The 19391-nt window shown below is 42.8% G+C and overlaps 1 protein-coding gene across 1 annotated transcript in view; it reads right to left on the bottom strand.

Moving 5' to 3' along the window:
- The window catches only part of SIRT2 (sirtuin 2), a 77264-nt gene that overhangs the window by 13050 nt on the left and 44823 nt on the right, over positions 1-19391 (bottom strand). Inside the window, exons 11-15 of the mRNA XM_082246874.1 lie at positions 18693-18748; positions 10409-10485; positions 5872-5923; positions 5717-5784; positions 3848-3914 (exon numbers count right to left, since the gene is read on the bottom strand). Coding sequence (XP_082103000.1) covers positions 3848-3914; positions 5717-5784; positions 5872-5923; positions 10409-10485; positions 18693-18748 — 320 coding nt within the window. The remainder of the gene's footprint in view (positions 1-3847; positions 3915-5716; positions 5785-5871; positions 5924-10408; positions 10486-18692; positions 18749-19391) is intronic.

The following is a 19391-nucleotide window of genomic DNA, read 5'->3' as shown; positions in this document are numbered from 1 at the left end:
CAAACCTGCTTGGACTGTTCCTGGGTGTCCCCATCTCATGCATGGTTTACCATTGCTGGTGTTGGCAGCGGTATATTCAAACATGAGACAGGGACAGCGAGGAACAGTTCTAGCAGGTTTGCTCTGCACTTTTTTCAGCAATGCAGTAAACACACACAGTTTTTTCTATTTTTTGCTACCACTGTAAGCGGATCAACCCCGTATAGAGGTAACAGAAAATAGATGAAACATATTATAGAGCAGTGTTTTCCAACTCCGGTCCTCAGGGCACACTAACAGGCCAGGTTTGCAAGAGAACTGAAATACATCACAGGTGATATCATTTGCTGCTCAGTGATTGCAGTATACTAGTCTGCATCTCCCCAAGGTAATACTTAAAATCTGGCCTGTTAATGTGCCCTGAGGACCGGAGTTGGGAAACACTGTTATAGAGTATGTAATAGGAAGCCAGATGTTGTAAACCTGAGCCTGAAGTGGCGAAGCCCTCATCCCAATAACGACTAGTCCCCCTCTGTGGGACTTTAAGGGGCTCAAGTATAATCAATACATGTAGGAATGTGTGTAATCAAACTAAATTTTATTAAACAAAAAAAAGGGAGTTGTAAATACACAAGTTAGTCCCGGTTCACACTACCGCGACTTGTCAGCCTGACAAGTCGCGGTCCATTCTGTGCTACGGGAACCGTTCTAATAGGAGCGACTCAAGTCGCTCCGACTTAGAAAATAGTTCCTGCACTACTTCGGGGCGACATAGGAGCGACTTGCATTGACTTCCATTATGTGAAGTCCGTGCAAGTTGCGCTGAAGTCGCGCTGCACGCAACTTCACAGGTCGCCCCCGAAGTCGGATCGCCATAGTGTGAACCGACACTTATAAACATTATAACATTATAACATTATAAACATATAGCTCATGTGTGCTAGGCCGCCTTTGTAGGGCCATATTAACCTTAGACACAAGTGACTGCAGGGCCGCCGTCATGGCTGCCAGGGCAGACTGAGACCCAGAGGGTCCTCCAGTTTCAAGGAGTGGTTCAGGTGGTGATACGCATTCCAGGGGCTCCATGGTTAAATCGGAGCCACACTGTGCACAAAAGCAAATCCCCCCCCCCCCTGCACACTGTTCGGAGCACTACAAGTAGCAGCGCAACCGTGGCGCTGTATATAGCAGAGGAAGGATCGTATACCCACAGAGACTCACCACCCCCAAGCTGGAGAGCGCCAAGTAGCCTGCCACACTGTGATCAAAGAGGAAGCGTTGACACTGACACTAGAGGCCCCCGCTGCACGTCATCCCACCAGACTACAAGAAAATGGCCACCGCTATCTATTACACAGTGAAATACAATGCATGGCCGCCGGACTACACAAACATGGCTGCCGAGGCTAGAGAAAACCATCCACGGCATAATGGCTGCGCCACACGGACTCTGGGACCCCAGGGAAGTAATAGTCTACCAGGGGGGAGCCCCCAATGTACCCCCTCGCATTGCAAATAATGCAGGCACCCCTGAGAAGGGGCCACCAGCGGCACACTCCCACCGCCCTCTAGCCCAACACCAATTTAGCCCCCCACCCCACAAAACGCCCGAGCACCCCATAGGGGGACTAGGGGAGGGGACAGGTGAGGACGACCAATGCGGGGAAAAGGACAGAGGGGGGGGGCTACCATCCCCAGGGAGGGCCCGCGACCACCCCTGGATCTCCCAGAGAAAAGAGGGCGCACACTACTCACCACACCTTGGCATCAGGTGGGCACTACTCCCAGCAGTCCACCGCACCATCTTGGAATGGGGGTGCTGTGGCCTGAGGTACACTGATACTCTGATAGGGACTGCTGTCGTGACCATGGCTATGCGACCTCGCGAGGTGTTTCACTCACCGGCCAGCCCCCCTTCCAGTGGGGATATATCGCGGCAAACCTAGCGCGGGGCTAATAGTTGGATCACACTCGCAGGCCAGACTGGGAGGACCATAAGGATCTAGAATATCCAGTGCGTCGCCCAGTCAGGCTGTTGATTGTAGTTCACACAGGAACAGTTGCTTGTAGTTTACACAGGAACAGAAAATAACAAAGAGAAGGAAAAAAAAATCCATTTAAAAAGGAAAAAATGGCAGGACTGCAGATCCCAGCAGAGAGCCAGGTCCTTACTCCTGACTAGGCAGAAAAAAACTGAAGTCCTATAGCAGGAAGTGATGGTATACCCCCTGGGACTGCCTCAGGGCATAGTCAAATCTTGTTTCTGCCTAGTCCTCCTCCTGAAGAGAGAGCAGCATAAGCCCAAGGGTCTAGAAGACATGGAGCTGTGTCCATCAGGGAACGAAAGAGAAAAAACAATATTTTTTACTTTCTGCTATAAAACATATCCAATAAAATTTTTTAAAAAATCGAATTTCTTCATCAATTTAGGCCAATATTTTTCCTCTAAATTTTTTTGGTAAAAACAAAATTCCAATAGGCGTATATTGATTGGTTTGCGCAAAAGTTATAGCATCTACAATCTATGGGATATATTTATTTATTTTACTAGTAATGGTGGCAAATCAGCGATATTGTGGCGGACAAACCGGACACCAGCTGACACTAATACAGTGATCAGTGCCGAAAATATGCACTGTCACTGCAATAATGACACTTGCTGGGAGTTAACATCAGGGGTAATCAAAGGGTTAACAGTGTGCCTGACCAGTGTTTTACTACTGCGGGGAGGTGCTTTCACTAATGAAAGGCAATGACCCATGTTACTGCTTTGCAGGATCACAGGATCAATGCCTTCCATGACAGAATTGCAATTTGCCTTGTTTACATAGGCAGACTGCAGTTCGGCCTGTGTAGCAAACGATTGCCGGTGCTGGCGAAGATCAAGTCCACCAGACCTGCTGATCTGCTCCTACTGTGCACAGGCACAGCAGGAGAGAGCCTCCTGCGGCACGCGATACTTGGAAATGCAGGGTCACGTATATATACGTGATCCTGAGCAGCGCGGCCGCCCTGTAGCAGTAAATCTGCTATGGGGCAGTTGGCAAGTGGGAATTACTGTTTTACTGCATGTCAATCTGTAGAATTATTGACACTACCTGAAGCTATTCTGCTGGATAAACTCATACCTTACGAAAAGCTTTGGAAACCATGGATTGACAACTGCCTTCCGATAGGCTTTGATGAATCCCTTGTACTAGCTTGACCTGTGGTCACAGATTCCCTATTGGTATTGTCGCTCTGAACCACATCAGTGGCCCGGGACTCCTTTCCTCCCCCGCATAACCCCCCCCCCACTGTTTTGCCCTTCCTTCCCCCCCCCCTATCCTTCTTGCCCCTCTTACTCCCTTCTTTTTCTCCCCCCCCCCCCCCACTTATTGCCTCGAGTTGGCCGCTACCTAATTTGTTTCCCTGTTGTGGCTGGACCACCAACTTTTGCTGCACTACGGCCTCCTTTTTTGCCCTACCCCCAGGCGCCCTTATGCACTGTGTTTATCCTTTGTACTTGTATACCGGGGGGGCCCAGCTTGCCCCTTTCCTATACCTAAACCTGACTGTTATGCTACTACTTGCTGTTTCTTGATGTCATTTTGACGTGTATTCATCTGTTATGCACCACTGTTACCTACTGGTATTGTTTTGTACTACATTCCTTCTGCCTTAATAAAAAAAGTTTGAACAGAGAATTATTGACACTACATATGTGGGTCACATTTGGTACCAAATATAAAAATATAAGGTAACAAATCTAACACCCACAACCGGTTCATGTGTCACATATACTCACAGTATAAAAAGAACCAGGCTTAAAGAGCACTGTTCCTCAGATAGGCCTTGGGCAATTCCCAGTTTAATCCCCTTTACCTACCTTCCATCCTAGGAATTCAGCTAAGGCAAGACAACCATCATCACAGTTTCCAAGATAGGCTACATCCCTAAATACAAAATATTATTGAAACATTTTATTCACAAAATTCTTATGGCCAGCTTTTCAACAGTTTACGAAGGTCAACAGAATAACAATTTTGTTAAAAAGGTCATTTGATTAAGATATAACAGATAAAGTCGGGATTACCTGAAATGTTTAAACTCAATGACAAAAATGTAATACACTGTTTAGAAAAATTAAAGGAACACTTTGAAAACACATCAGATCTCAATGGGGAAAAATCTCATGCTGGATATCTATACTGATTTGGAATGTGTTAGGAATGAAATGATGCTACATCGTTTTATGGAAATGAAAAATTATCAACCTACAGAGGGCTGAATTTAAAGACCCCTCGAAAATCAAAGTGAAAAAAATTATGCAGGCTAGTCCATTTTGCTGAAATTTAATTGCAGCACCTCAAAATGGTCTCAGTAGTTTGTATGGCCCCCACGCGCTTGTATGCATGCCTGACAACCTTGGGGCATGCTCCTAATGAGATGAAGGATGGTGTCCCAGGGTATTTTCAGATCTGGGCCAGGGCATCCCTGAGCTCCTGAACAGACTGAGGTGCAACCTGGCGGCATCGGATGGACTGAAACATATATGTCCCAGAGGTGTTCTATTGGATTTAGGTCAGGAGAGTGTGGGGGCCATTCAATGGTATCAATTGCTTCATCCTCCAGGAACTGGCTGCATACTCTCACCACATGAGGCTGGCATTGTCGTGCACCAGGAGGAACCCAGGACCCACTGCACCAGCATAGGGTCTGACAATGGGTCCAAGGATTTCATCCTGATACCAAATGGCAGTCAGGGTGCCATTGTCTAGCCTGTAGAGGTCTGTGCGTGCCTCCATGGATAGGTCTCCCCAGACTATCACTGACTCACCACCAAACTGGTCATGCTGAACGATGTTACAGGCAACATAACATTCTCTATGGCTTCTCCAGACCCTTTCACGTTTGTCGCATGTGCTCAGGGTGAACCTGCTCTCATCTGTGAAAAGCACAGGGCACCAATGGTGGACCTGCCAATTCTGGTTTTCAATGGCAAATGCCAATCGAGCTCCATACTGCCAGGCCACGGCCCATTAGGCCACCCTCATGAAGTCTGTTTCTGATTGTTTGGTCAGAAACATTCACACCAGTGGCCTGCTTGAGGTATTTTTGTAGGGCTCTGGCAGTGCTCATCCTGTTACTCCTTGCACAAAGGAGCAGATCCCAGTCCTGCTGATAGCTTAAGGACCTTCTATGGCCCTGTCCAGCTCTCCTAGAGTAATTGCCTGTCTCCCGGAAATCTACTCCATGTTCTTGAGGCTGGGAGACACAACAAACCTTCTGGCAATGGCAGGTATTGATTTGCCATCCTGGAGGAGTTGAACTGCCTGGGCAACCTCTATAGGGTCCAGGTATCGCCTAATGCTTCCAGTAGTTACACTGACCCTATCCAAATTCAAAACTAGTGAAAAACAGTGAGAAAAGATGAACAGGGGAAAAAATGTAATTTGCCTCCACCTGTAAAACCATTCCTGTTTTGGAGCCTGTCTCAATGTTGCCCATCTAGTGCACCTCTTTTTAATTCCATTAACACCAAAGCAGCTGAAACTGATTAACAACCCTCTCTGCTACTTAACTGACCAGATCAATATCCCACGAGTTTAATTGACTTGATGCTATACTCTGATTAAAAAGTGTTCCTTTATACTGTATATAGATATATGTATAGTGCTGTTATGTCTTTGCACTTATCAAAAACACATTCGGCCGTATATTTAACAGACTAAAAGAGAGCAAAGAAGAGCAGTACCTGTACGCTTTGTCTGAATCAAAGTCCATTCCGCCTCCCAAACCAAGCAGTCCAAAAAATGAGTCTCCCTGTAAATTTTCAAAACAGATTCAGTAACGCAATGATGACAAGTAAATCCACATTATTTCACAACACTGATTTTTTTGTGATAGTACCTGACCAGTTTTTTCCTTGTTGATTAAAAGACGTGGTGTCTTACTAGGCACCCTGGAGAAAGAAAACATAAAATATATTACTTGTGTTTACATACACCCAGTGGCCAGAAAAAAAGAACCCTGTCAAACCATCAAAGTTTATATGAAGGACCTAATATATAGAAGGCCACAGTATGTCTTCAAAACAGCTTTAGTCCTTCTTGGACGTGACGTGCTACAAAGCCTAAACTGTGCGTAGTATGTTTTCAAACACTTCTTTAAAAAATAAGTTTACCTTTGTAAAAAAAATAAAAATAATTGCACGTCTTTTTGCAAGTAAAAGAATGTGTATTATTTTTTCTACTAGGTTCCTGGAAATTTTAAAGAAAATGTCCTAGCATCAGTAGAACTAAACCATGCCCCTTTCAATGTCAGTGAGAATAAATGTGCCCCATTGTTGGTGTCATTGGGTGGGAAGAATCATGCCCCATTTTTGGTATTACTGGGAGGAAATGTGTCCCATAGTTGGTGTCATTGGGAGGAACTATGCCCCTTTGTCGGTATTACTGGGGGGAAATGTGTCCCATAGTTGGTGTCTTTAGAAGGAACTATGCCCCATTGTCGGTATTACAGGAGGAAATGTGTCCCATAGTTGGTGTCTTTAGAAGGAACTATGCCCCATTGTCGGTATTACAGGGAAGAAATGTGTCCCATAGTTGGTGTCATTGGGAGAAACTAAGCCCCTTTGTTGGTATTACTGGGAGGAAATGTGTCCCATAGTTGGTGTCTTTAGGTGGAACTATGCCCCTTTGTCGGTATTACAAGGAGGAAATGTGTCCCATAGTTGGTGTCATTGGGAGAAACTATGCCCCATTGTCGGTACTACTGGGAGGAAATGTGTCCCATAGTTGGTGTCTTTAGGTGGAACTATGCCCCTTTGTCGGAATTACAGGGAGGAAATGTGTCCCATAGTTGGTGTCTTTAGGAGGAACTATGCCCCATTGTCGGTGTCATTGGTAGGAATTGTGCCCCTTCGTTGGTGTCAGCGGGGGGGATTATGCTGATAGTGTCCGAGAATAAAATATTGGCCCAAGGGTCGGATAAAAGCAAACAGAAAGAAAGCAGCGCCAGCTTAGTGAAGCATAAGGTTTATTAATACAAAAAACACGTAGTGACTTACTCTTAGGTAAGTAAAGGCCAGTACGGTAGGTGAATGGGATCATCCATCTTCTTCTCCTGGATACCGCTGTGGAAAGCAGGGGTGTGGGGTGCCTTCGGTGCGTGGAGGCTGTTGTCTGGCAGCCTCTCTGATGGTGCTGTGGTGGTGGAGGACTCTCAGTGGGGCTCCACTTCCTGCTTCCGGTCAGCCCGACATCACTTTCTGTGAGGCGGAGGGAAAGATGGGCGTTGCTAGCTTTCGGAGCATCCGTGCTCCTTCATTAGGCGGAGCCCCACTGAGAGTCCTCCACCACCACAGCACCATCAGACAGGCTGCCAGACAACAGCCTCCACGCACCACCGGCACCCCGCATCCCTGCTTTCCACAACGGTATCCAGGAGAAGAAGATGGATGATCCCATTCACCTACCGTACCGGCCTTTACTTACCTAAGAGTAAGTCACTACTTGTTTTTTGTATTAATAAACCTTATGCTTCACTTAGCTGGCGCTGCTTTCTTTCTGTTTATTCTCCTCAGAGCCTCTCCTTGCTCCAGCTGACAGCTGCTTTTCGTGCCCCCCCCCTTCCACCTCGTCCTTTTATATATTTATATACCCATTTTTACCTTTTTCCCTCATGGTGTGCCACCCACCAACATCAGAGAGCGCCATGTAATCATTGACTTTATATCGGATAAAAGCAAGCAAAGGATCACAGTTTGGAGACCACTGTTCTAAACTTTAAATCCAATGATGGCTTAAAGCATTTGACTTCCTTGAGTTTATTAAACCACTTTTGAAATTTGTTCGGTTTGTATCCTGCATATTGATATCCTACATATAGATATATGCATACCATAAAAGGCCTGCGTTATTACCATCAGGTCTACCTGGTCCTAAGCTATGTTTTTAGCTGGCAACAAGCATTGTGAAACATCTTTTGTTTTTTTCTAAGCATTAACCCATGCAGGTGTTAGAAAAGGGTGAATTATAACTCCATAGAAAATACAGAAAAAGAAAGGAAAACAGACAGAAAGAAAAGTGATTTTTGTAAAGCGTAAAATATTTGAAATTTGACCTAACATTTTTTAATTCAGTTGACTGCAACCTAGCTTGTATTATGATACATTTAGGCTGGGGAGAAGTATTTCAAGATCTTAGTGCGCTCTCATTCAGTTTTGAAAATGATTTTTAAAGTTTTAAAAATGTTTTTAATATATCTTTTGAAATGAATTCATTTATAATGACAATCCATTATGATAATTTATTATGATAGTTGATTGTATTTTGTCTGTAAGTTTGCTTTTCAGCCCCTTATTCCCCCTCTCATTGTGATTAAATTCCTCCTGGTATGGCCCCTATAAGTATAGAGGCATAGGCGGGGTAATTTCAAATAAAAAGAGGTTTGCATAATAGTGTGGGCATGACCTGAGGAAGGAGGCTCCGCCTTCAGAAACGCGTTGTCATAGCAACCAATCAAACATGCAACGCCATCCCATTCCTTACTCCCCTGCCATCTACAGCCTTCTGGCAGGGCCACGGCGCCCATGCTCAGTGGCGACTAGCCGGCCAGTCTGGGCACAGGCTCACTGAGCTGTGAACGCTGGGGCCGTAGCCAGGAGGACAACAGGACCTTCAGGAGTGGCGATCGAGCTCCATAGCATTTGAAGGGGCCATCCGGGGGGGGGAGAGAAGAAGAAAGGGAACCAATCGTTGTATGTGCCTGTTATTTTCTTGAAACATGTGAGTGTGAGTGTATCTATTAGAAATGTTGTCCATTGTCCAATTAAAAAACTTTATTATACGAGGGCGTCTGTGCGCTTGTCTCCTTTTGTAATTCTTATACAGACTCATTGTCCGCCACCCAGTGGAAACAAGGAGAGCTGCAACGATCTCACATTGGAAAAGTGTGCATTCAAAAAAGACCACCAGCCAGCCCTGGAGTGTGCATTTGGTCAGCACATGAACTGGTGAAATATTCCTTTTGTATGTATATTTTTTTGGTGTATGATACATTTAGGCTGGGAAGAAGTATTTCAAGATCTTAGTGCGCTCTCATTCAGTGCAATTACTGGAGCCAGACACGTCTAAACGTTATCTTACATGGGTTGAAGCATTAGCATTCAGAGTCCCAAAGGCAGTGGAGTGTTTTTATATCACAGAGAAAAAAAATCAGTGGGGACTCTATAGGGTTGATTTACTAAAACTGGAGAGTGCCAAATCCAGTGCAGCTGTGCATGGTAGCCAATCAGCATCTAACTTCAGCTTGTTCAATTAAGCTTTGACAAAAAAAAAAAAAAAAAGGAAGGGGAAAAAAAAAAAAAAAAAAAAGATTGGTTTCTATGCAGAGCAGCACCAGATTTTGCACTCTCCAGTTTTAGTAAATCAACCCCATAGTCTATTGGTTTACATCCACCTGCAAAACTTACATAAACATATCTAAATTGCAGTACGTATTTTACTATAGTGGTTCTATGTCTTATAGGACAGGCTCTGTACTACTCCTAAAGTCCTGAATCTGGTGGGACAATAGGCATAATTAGAACAAAAGAAAATTACATGAACATTCTTTTTCTCAAACACACACTAATGCGAACATATATCCCACGTGAAATACCTTGCATTACTCACACTTTAATTCTTATGTTCAATCATCTTAGACCTCTAGAAGAATATAACAACTATATTATTTGCATTTTGGACATTGATTACTGTAATAATTTGTACACAGAGCTACAAGAGAAGAACAGTTAGCACAAAATGCTGCAGCTAATCAGGCTTTGTATTGGGCATAATCAGTGTTGCCAACCTCCCGCAGCATTTTTTACTGACAAAACGTGGAACATTTACTGACGGGGCATATTTTTTTGCTGACAACCTGAAAATTGTCAAAACTAAGACAATAGATAATTAAATAAATAAATATGGAAACACTGACAATACCCATAACAAGTTATTTGCCTGGTTTACCATCAAAAAGTCAACACAACATGACAAATTCTCAGCCCCTGATATTTACAAACAGATGTAAAAAAATCACAGATTTTTACAAACTGTCCGTAAATTTACTGACGGTTGGCAACCCTGGGCATAATGTACCAATGTCCCATATACTCCAGAATTTCCTTAATAAAATAAAGAGCCTATATTATGGAGAATCCATTTGGGGAGTATGATGCCATATTTTGGCTTACTAATGGCTGTGGCAATGGGGAGCACCTTGTAGATACCTCACCGATTCTCTTTCTAAAGGTTATAAGAAGACAACATGCAAGTCAGATCGCTAGCAACTAAACAGATTCAGCCTCAAAAAATCACACACAGACCAAAATATAAAAAAAACAAAACAAAAAACATAACTAATATGCGGAACCAAGGAGCAAGAACATATAAATACTTACTTGCCAACAAGAGAAGCAAATGGCTGAACTTGAAGAGATGTTCCCATTACAATAAGGAGGTCAATCTTTGGGAAATCCTACAGACACAAGGAAACGTTGCATTAGAATAGTCTAATAAAGAAAGTTATAAGGGAAAGTACAAATAAACAGCCAATTAAAACCCTCATCCCGAAAAGATTGATTCCGCCTAGCACTAGGGTCGTCTGTTGAAATCTCATGGCCCTACCCGACTTGCTTTTTCTTCCCTTACTTCCCCTTCTTCCGTGCTAGAATCTTTACTGGAGTTGTCCTCCAGCTGTTCCAGCGCCCCCTGTTCATCTATGACTGGTGCTGATGCATGGGCCTGAGGTGCTGTGCAGCATATGAAGTACTTGGTTGAGATACATCCAAAGGACCTGGCTCTGGCAGAGAAGATCTAAACTATTGAAAGTTTTAACCATCTCTGCATTCATGGTGTCTGGAATTTTTTTAAACCTACAGCTAATTTATTTTTTGGTTAGAGCATCAATGCAATCTTGGCAAAGCACTTTTTTCCAGGTGGATGACAGCTTTTGTTTGCACGAGGCACATTTATTTTTAGGGACATCTCCCTGCCCTGCTCCCTCTTTTTCTTCGCGGCTCTTACCCTGCAAGGCACAAGCGAACACTGAGCGGTAAAGAAAATAGCCAGGTGCACCAACAAAAATACACCAGTGAGAGGGGAAGACCACCAGAGACTCCTGCACCCTGCTAACTATTCAGTGTACATAACAAACACTATCACTAGTGCCCCTCCTCCAGTGTAAGGTAACAGCGCTGATGAGCCTACATTATTCGCTTAACCTAGATCCAGGATCTGCACGCGTCCCCCGATCCACCTCCTCTTCAGCAGCCATCTTCATTGTAGTGCAGGGAGTCTCAGGATTGCCGCTTCCTTATGTGCACCAGTCCGAATGAGCCCCGCCCTTGTCCGTCCCTGCAGGCCCTAGATTGGATCCTGTGGATTGGGATGTTGGTCCATGGTGCAGCGATTTGATTTTCCCCCGTCTTCCATCCAGGATAGTACCAGACACCGGTGGCCCATAATCAAGATGGCTGCCGCACTACCTGGAGGATACCGGAAATGACGTGCCCTCGGCGTTCCCGGCTCCACAATGCCTGCGAGGACCAGGTGCGCCTCCTCTGTGGCTCCCCCCTAATGGACACCAAAAACGGGAAGAAGGGGTCCCCCAATCCCCCCTTCCATACCAAAGGTATCAGGGGGCCCAGAGTTCCCCAGCAAACCCTCCCCAGGGACACTGCCCCAGTTAAGGAGAGGCCAGGATCGGGAGGCTCCTGCCACCTAGCACGGAGGCTTGACAGCATGAAGCTTTCTTAAAGCAAAGGAAACACAAAATACTGAGGGTCTCTGGCTCTCACCTGTATTTAAACCAATGTGAATTGTGTTTCCTGTGCTAGGTGGGAGGAGCCTATCTCATTAAGCTGTCCTGGAAGATGACTGGGGAATAATCGTTCAAACTCATTTTCAAATAACGAACACTCAGCCGTAAGAGCAAACAATTTTGCCATCATGTAATTACTAAATTTTGATAGATAAATCGTTCAATGGACATAAATGAATCCATTTTTTTTGTTTAGCTGGTCTAATTCATTAGCTGCAAGTACACCATTGCAAGTACAGCATTTTAAGTACAGTGAATGAGATATTGCAGGAGACTGAAGAGATACTGAAAGAGATTGGCTTGGAGTTTGCACCCAACTCATCTGTGTTTCTTTTTGCTGACCATTGCTTGAGAAGAGGAAAGGAATTTGGTCAGGTGTCTGCTATTGTGCATTTGCTAATGAGACTAGCCCATTAAGGTGCTACAATTGTTGCTGGGGGAGGGGCTGTGAAGGAGTGTGTGTATATATAGAGAAATACTCATTAGCTGGTCTAATTCATTAGCTGCAAGTACACCATTGCAAGTACAGCATTTTAAGTACAGTGAATGAGATATTGCAGGAGATAGTCAGGAGGTAGGCTGGAAGGTGGAAAAAAGAAAAAAAAAAAGGTAAGATTTGTTTGACTTAAATTTACAAATTTTCTTATTTTTTTTTTTTTTTTTTCTCTCCTCTTTAAAATGGCAGACTTGGTTCAGTGCAGGAATTGTTTTGCATTTATTTCATGTTCCACTCTTTGGAGATTCGGATGCTGTCAGATCTGTAGACAATTCTCCTTACTGCTGCAGGAAATTGCATTTTTGAAATCAGAGATATTTAAATTATCTGTTAAACAAACTCCAGCTGGGACTGCTGCAATGCCACTGCCACAGAGGACCCCCAGAAATGGCAGATGGGTTACTGTAGGTTCAGGAAGACTTAGAGGGGTGGATAGAAGACATGTCCCACAGTCGGTGGTTCTCCAAAATTCATTTGCAGCACTCTCAGAATGTAAGGAAAACAGGGATATGGACTCAAGCACAGTGGGTGAGAAAAGATCGACTCCTATGTCTAATGTATGCAAGACTGCAGCCAAGGACAAAAAAGATAAAGTGAAGTCTCAAAGGAAGCAGCTGTTGCTGGGTGATTCAATCATAAGAAGTGTGGAGCTTAAAGAAAATGGTTTTGTGAGATGTCTCCCTGGTGCTACTGCTAGACGAGATAGAAGACGTATTATTAATATTGTTAAGCAAGCAAAGCAGGAAGGGGACGTGGATGTTCTTGTCCATCTAGGGACAAATGACCTGGCTTGCGATGAAGTGTCAGAGGTGAAAAAATCTTTTATCACACTTGGAAATGACGTACAGGATTTTGCATCCACCATTTCATTTTCTGAAGTTCTGCCTGTGCATAATGTTCAGAATGATAGGCAGAGGCGCATAAACGAGTTCAACATATGGCTTAGTAAATGGTGTCAAGAGCAAGGATTTGGCTTTGTTTCTCATGATAGCTCTACTTGGAATAGAAAGGAACTGTACAAAAAAGATGGTTTGCATCTTTCTCTCAAAGGAACAAATGTACTTAGTGAACAACTCCAAGAATTTGCGAAAGAGTATTTAAACTAGGAAGGGGGGGCAAAAGAGTGGAATTACAAGAGTCCAATTGCCCCCCGAAACAATGCCAGAACAGGTCAGAAGCACAGAGGTTAAGAAATGATAAGCTCAGAGTCCTGTCTACAAATGCTCGCAGTTTAGGTAAAAAAATCAATGAACTTGGGTCAATTATGGCATCTGAGAATGTAGATTTAGTGGCTGTTACGGAGACATGGTTTAATGAAAGAAATGACTGGGACATAACCATACCAGGGTACTCTTTATACAGAAGAGACAGAGAAGGCAAGAAAGGAGGAGGAGTGGCCCTGTATGTGAAAGATAGCATTAAATCTAACCTAATACAAGTTGGTGAAGCCAACATAGAGTCAGTTTGGGTTACGTTGCAGTTTGCTAATCATGCAGTAACTCGTGTAGGTGTGATATATAGACCACCTGGTCAAGTCAAAGAACTAGATGATCTACTAGTTGAAGAAATAGCTAAAATGACAATGAAAGGAGAAGTCATCATTATGGGAGATTTCAATCTTCCAGATATAAACTGGAAAACCAAAATAGCAAGTTCTACCAGGAGTACAGATATTCTAAATTCCCTACTGGGGTTGTCTCTGCAACAAGTGGTTGAGGAGCCAACCCGGAGGGAGGCCATTTTGGATCTGGTATTCACAAATGGTGATTCGGTATATGATGTCATTGTAGGCGAAACCTTGGGATCCAGTGATCACCAGTCAGTGTGGTTTAATATAAGAACTGTGAAAGAGTCACACCACACAAAAACAAAAGTTTTAGATTTTAGAAAAACAGACTTTTCAAAAATGAAATTAGTCATAAATGAGTCCTTATCAGACTGGAACGGATTACATGGAGTCCAGGAGAAATGGGACTACTTAAAAGGTGCATTATTGAAGGCAACAGAAAATTGCATTAGACTTGTCAGTAAAAGCAAAAAAAGGAAGAGACCACTGTGGTACTCAGCAGAAGTGGCCCAAATCATTAAAAATAAAAAGCTAGCATTTTGTAATTATAAAAAAACCCAGAGCAATGAAGATAAGGAAATCTACAAGATTAGGCAGAAAGAGGCCAAGCAAGTTATAAGAACTTCTAAAGCGCAGGCAGAAGAAAAACTAGCTCAGTCTATGAAAAAGGGGGATAAGACATTCTTCAGATATATAAATGAAAAAAGGAAATTAAAACAAGGAATAACTAAATTAAAAACAAAGGACGGAAGGTATGTAGAAGAGAATAAAGGGCTAGCCGACTGCCTTAATGAATACTTCTGTTCAGTTTTTACAGAAGAAAAAGGAGAAGGACCTCCACTTCAAAGGATGACTAATGAATCATTTGATGCATGTGTCTTTACAGAGGAAGACGTTCTAAGATTGCTGTCTAAAGTGAAGACAAATAAGTCACAGGGTCCTGATGAGATACACCCAAAATTATTAAAAGAGCTTAGTGGTGAGCTGGCAAAACCAATAACAGATTTATTTAACCAATCATTAGTAACAGGAGTCGTCCCGGAAGATTGGAAATTGGCAAATGTCGTGCCCATTCACAAGAAAGGTAGTAGGGAGGAATCGAGCAACTATAGACCTGTGAGTCTGACATCAATAGTAGGCAAATTAATGGAAACCCTATTAAAGGATAGGATTGTGGAACATCTTAAATCCCATGGATTGCAAGATGAAAAACAACATGGGTTTACTTCAGGGAGATCATGTCAAACAAATCTTATAGATTTTTTTGACTGGGTGACTAAAATAATAGACGGTGGAGGTGCAGTAGACATTGCATATCTAGATTTTAGTAAGGCTTTTGACACTGTCCCACATAGAAGACTTATCAATAAACTGCAGTCATTGAGCATGGACTCCCATATTGTTGAGTGGATTAGGCAGTGGCTGAGTGACAGACAACAGAGGGTTGTAGTCAATGGAGAACATTCAGAACAAGGTCATGTTACCAGTGGGGTACCTCAGGGATCTGTACTGGGACCAATTTTGTTTAATATCTTCATAAGTGATATTGCAAAAGGCCTCGATGGTAAGGTTTGTCTTTTTGCTGATGACACAAAGATATGTAACAGGGTTGATGTTCCTGGAGGGAAACGCCAAATGGAAAAGGATTTAGGAAAACTAGAAGAATGGTCAGAACTCTGGCAACTGAAATTTAATGTGGATAAGTGCAAGATAATGCACCTGGGGCGTAAAAACCCAAGGGCAGAATATAGAATATTTGACACAGTCCTGACCTCAGTATCTGAGGAAAGGGATTTAGGAGTAATTATTTCAGAAGACTTAAAGGTGGGAAGACAATGTAATAGAGCAGCACGAAATGCCAGCAGAATGCTTGGATGTATAGGGAGAGGTATAAGCAGTAGAAAGAGAGAAGTGCTTATGCCGCTGTACAGAACACTGGTGAGACCTCACTTGGAGTATTGTGCGCAGTACTGGAGGCCATATCTCCAGAAGGATATAGATACTCTAGAGAGAGTTCAGAGAAGAGCTACTAAACTAGTACATGGATTGCAGGAAAAAACTTACCAGGAAAGGTTAAAGGACCTTAACATGTATAGCTTGGAAGAAAGAAGAGACAGAGGGGATATGATAGAAACTTTTAAATACATAAAGGGAATCAACTCGGTAAAGGAGGAGAGCATATTTAAAAGAAGAAAAACTACCACAAGAGGACACAGTTTTAAATTAGAGGGGCAAAGGTTTAAAAGTAATATGAGGAAGTATTACTTTACTGAGAGAGTAGTGGATGCATGGAATAACCTTCCTGCAGAAGTGGTAGCTGCAAATACAGTGAAGGAGTTTAAGCATGCATGGGATAGGCATAAGGCTATCCTTCATATAAGATAGGGCCAGGGACTATTCATAGGATTCAGATTCAGATATATTGGGCAGACTAGATGGGCCAAATGGTTCTTATCTGCCGACACATTCTATGTTTCTATGTTTCTATGTTTCTATGTTTGTTTTGTCACATATGCCTAGTGCAAACAGTTCAAGCAAGAAACACATTACACTTTCTATTTATCGTTCGTTTGGTGGAATTTTCCAAACTGTTCCTTCGATTTTTCAGCTCTGAAAAGTTAAAAAAGATTTTCTATTTGTGCCCATCAACTGGATGAAAAACGAACTAATGGAACAAATGACAGATTTTCAAATGATTTTTCGGCTAGTGTATGGCCAGCATAAATGTACAGTGGGTACGGAAAGTATTCAGACCCCCTTAAATTTTTCACTCTGTTATATTGCAGCCATTTGCTAAAATCATTTAAGTTCATTCTTCTTCCTCATGAATGTACACATAGCACCCCATACTGACAGAAAAACACAGAATAGTTGACATTGTTGCAGATTTATTAAAAAAGAAAAACTGAAATATCACATGGTCCTAAGTATTCAGACCCTTTGCTGTGACACTCATATATTTAACTCAGGTGCATTCCATTTCTTCTGATCATCCTTGAGATGGTTCTACACCTTCATTTGAGTCCAGCTGTGTTTGATTATACTGATTGGCCTTGATTAGGAAAGCCACACACCTGTCTATATAAGACCTTCCAGATCACAATGCATGTCAGAGCAAATGAGAATCATGAGGTCAAAGGAACTGCCTGAAGAGCTCAGAGACAGAATTGTGGCAAGGCACAGATCTGGCCAAGGTTACAAAAAGATTTCTGCAGCACTTAAGGTTCCTAAGAGCACAGTGGCCTCCATAATCCTCAAATGGAAGACATTTGGGACGACCAGAACCCTTCCTAGAGCTGGCCGTCCGGCCAAACTGAGCTATCGGGGGAGAAGAGCCTTGGTGAGAGAGGTAAAGAAGAACCCAAAGATCACTGTGGCTGAGCTCCAGAGATGCAGTCAGGAGATGGGAAAAAGTTGTAGAAAGTCAACCATCACTGCAGCCCTCCACCAGTCGGGGCTTTATGACAGAGTGGCCCGATGGAAGCCTCTCCTCAGTGTAAGACACATGAAAGCCCGCATGGAGTTTGCTAAAAAAACACCTGAAGGACTCCAAGATGGTGAGAAATAAGATTCTCTGGTCTGATGAGACCAAAATAGAACTTTTTGGCCTTAATTCTAAGCGGTATGTGTGAAGAAAACCAGGCACTGCTCATCACCTGTCCAATACAGTCCCAACAGTGAAGCATGGTGGTGGCAGCATCATGCTGTGGGGGTGTTTTTCAGCTGCAGGGACAGGACGACTGGTTGCAATCGAGGGAAAGATGAATGCGGCCAAGTACAGGGATATCCTGGACAAAGACCTTCTCCAGAGTGCTCTGGACCTCAGACTGGGCCGAAGGTTTACCTTCCAACAAGACAATGACCCTAAGCACACAGCTAAAATAACGAAGGAGTGGCTTCACAACAACTCCGTGACTGTTCTTGAATGGCCCAGCCAGAGCCCTGACTTAAACCCAATTGAGCATCTCTGGAGAGACCTAAAAATGGCTGTCCACCAACATTTACCATCCAACCTGACAGAACTGGAGAGGATCTGCAAGGAGGAATGGCAGAGGATCCCCAAATCCAGGTGTGAAAGACTTGTTGCATCTTTCCCAAAAAGACTCCTGGCTGTATTAGACCAAAAGGGGGCTTCTACTAAATACTGAGCAAAGGGTCTGAATACTTAGGACCATGTGATATTTCAGTTTTTCTTTTTTAATAAATCTGCAACAATGTCAACAATTCTGTGTTTTTCTGTCAGTATGGGGTGCTATGTGTACATTCATGAGGAAGAAGAATGAACTTAAATTATTTTAGCAAATGGCTGCAATATAACAAAGAGTGAAAAATTTAAGGGGGTCTGAATACTTTCCGTACCCACTGTACTAATAAAAAAGTAATGGGTTCTCTTTCTCTGACAGGAAAATGAAGACGAAAATAATAACAAAACTCGTTTGTGGTCAGCTCTTCTCAATGTATCCTAACTGGGTAAATCCAAACACATTGCTCGCAAAATAAATTAGGATCTTCTCCCATTCTGCTCTATGTTAGTGGTGCTGTCATTCAACATAAAGCAGTAGAGCACAGGCCCATTAAAAGCAAGGCATGAGACGGTGCCAAAGTCCTGCACTCGTTTTTCTTTGTAAAGTAAGTAAATGTTTTATCTTGGTTTCATTGATTGATTTTAGAAGATTCTCGTTTTAAAATCGAATGCGGTTTTAATTTATTAAAGAGTGATATGTAAGAAACAAAGAAATGGTTTTAGCAATTTGTTAGGAATAATTAAACAAAAAAATGAAACAAACACTATCTACTTACAGATTTTAACGCTGAAAAGAAGCGGGATGGCAGACTTTCCCCAAAAAATACAATATCTGAAACATAAAACTTCCCATTAAGCAGTGAATTTATTATATCAAAGCGGTATTAAACACAAAAGCAAAAGTTTATTATATATTGCAGCGTACTGACTGTTAGATGTGATGGCTGCATTAATTTTCTTTTTTAGACTTTCTTTCCTTTATTTTCACCTGGTGATCCAGTCAGTAAGTCTGTTTTTTTCAACAGACCAAGCTCTCTCCCAGATGTATCAGTTACAGGGACGGTACAAATCATTTAACGTTGGCAGGAGTGTTTGAATGATTAGCTTTTATTTATTCATGTAAAGCTTTTATCGTAATAGAAAACACTGTTTGCTGTAACTGATTATAAAGTGTTAGCTGGAGTTTGCCTTCAATTTGTTAGTTTATTTAAATTTGCTATAGCATTTAACACTGCGATAGTGCAGCGGGCAATCTGACACTAACTACGCTGAGGGGCGCTGGATAACTGCCATTAACAGTTTGACATCGATAGTATGTAAACTTCTGGAGGGGATGATAAGGGACTATATCGTAGAGTTTGCTAAAGACAACAACATCATCAGCAGTAATCAGCACGGGTTTACAAATGGGCGTTCTTGTCAAACCAATCTCTTAACATTCTACAAGGAGGTGAGCTGTGAGCTAGATAGGGGCA

This window comes from Pelophylax lessonae, assembly GCF_965119305.1.
Source record: "Pelophylax lessonae genome assembly, chromosome: 2".
Classification (NCBI taxonomy): Eukaryota; Metazoa; Chordata; class Amphibia; order Anura; family Ranidae; genus Pelophylax; species Pelophylax lessonae.
The sequence above is the reverse complement of the archived record's forward strand: the minus strand, read 5'-3'. Positions and strand labels throughout refer to the sequence as shown.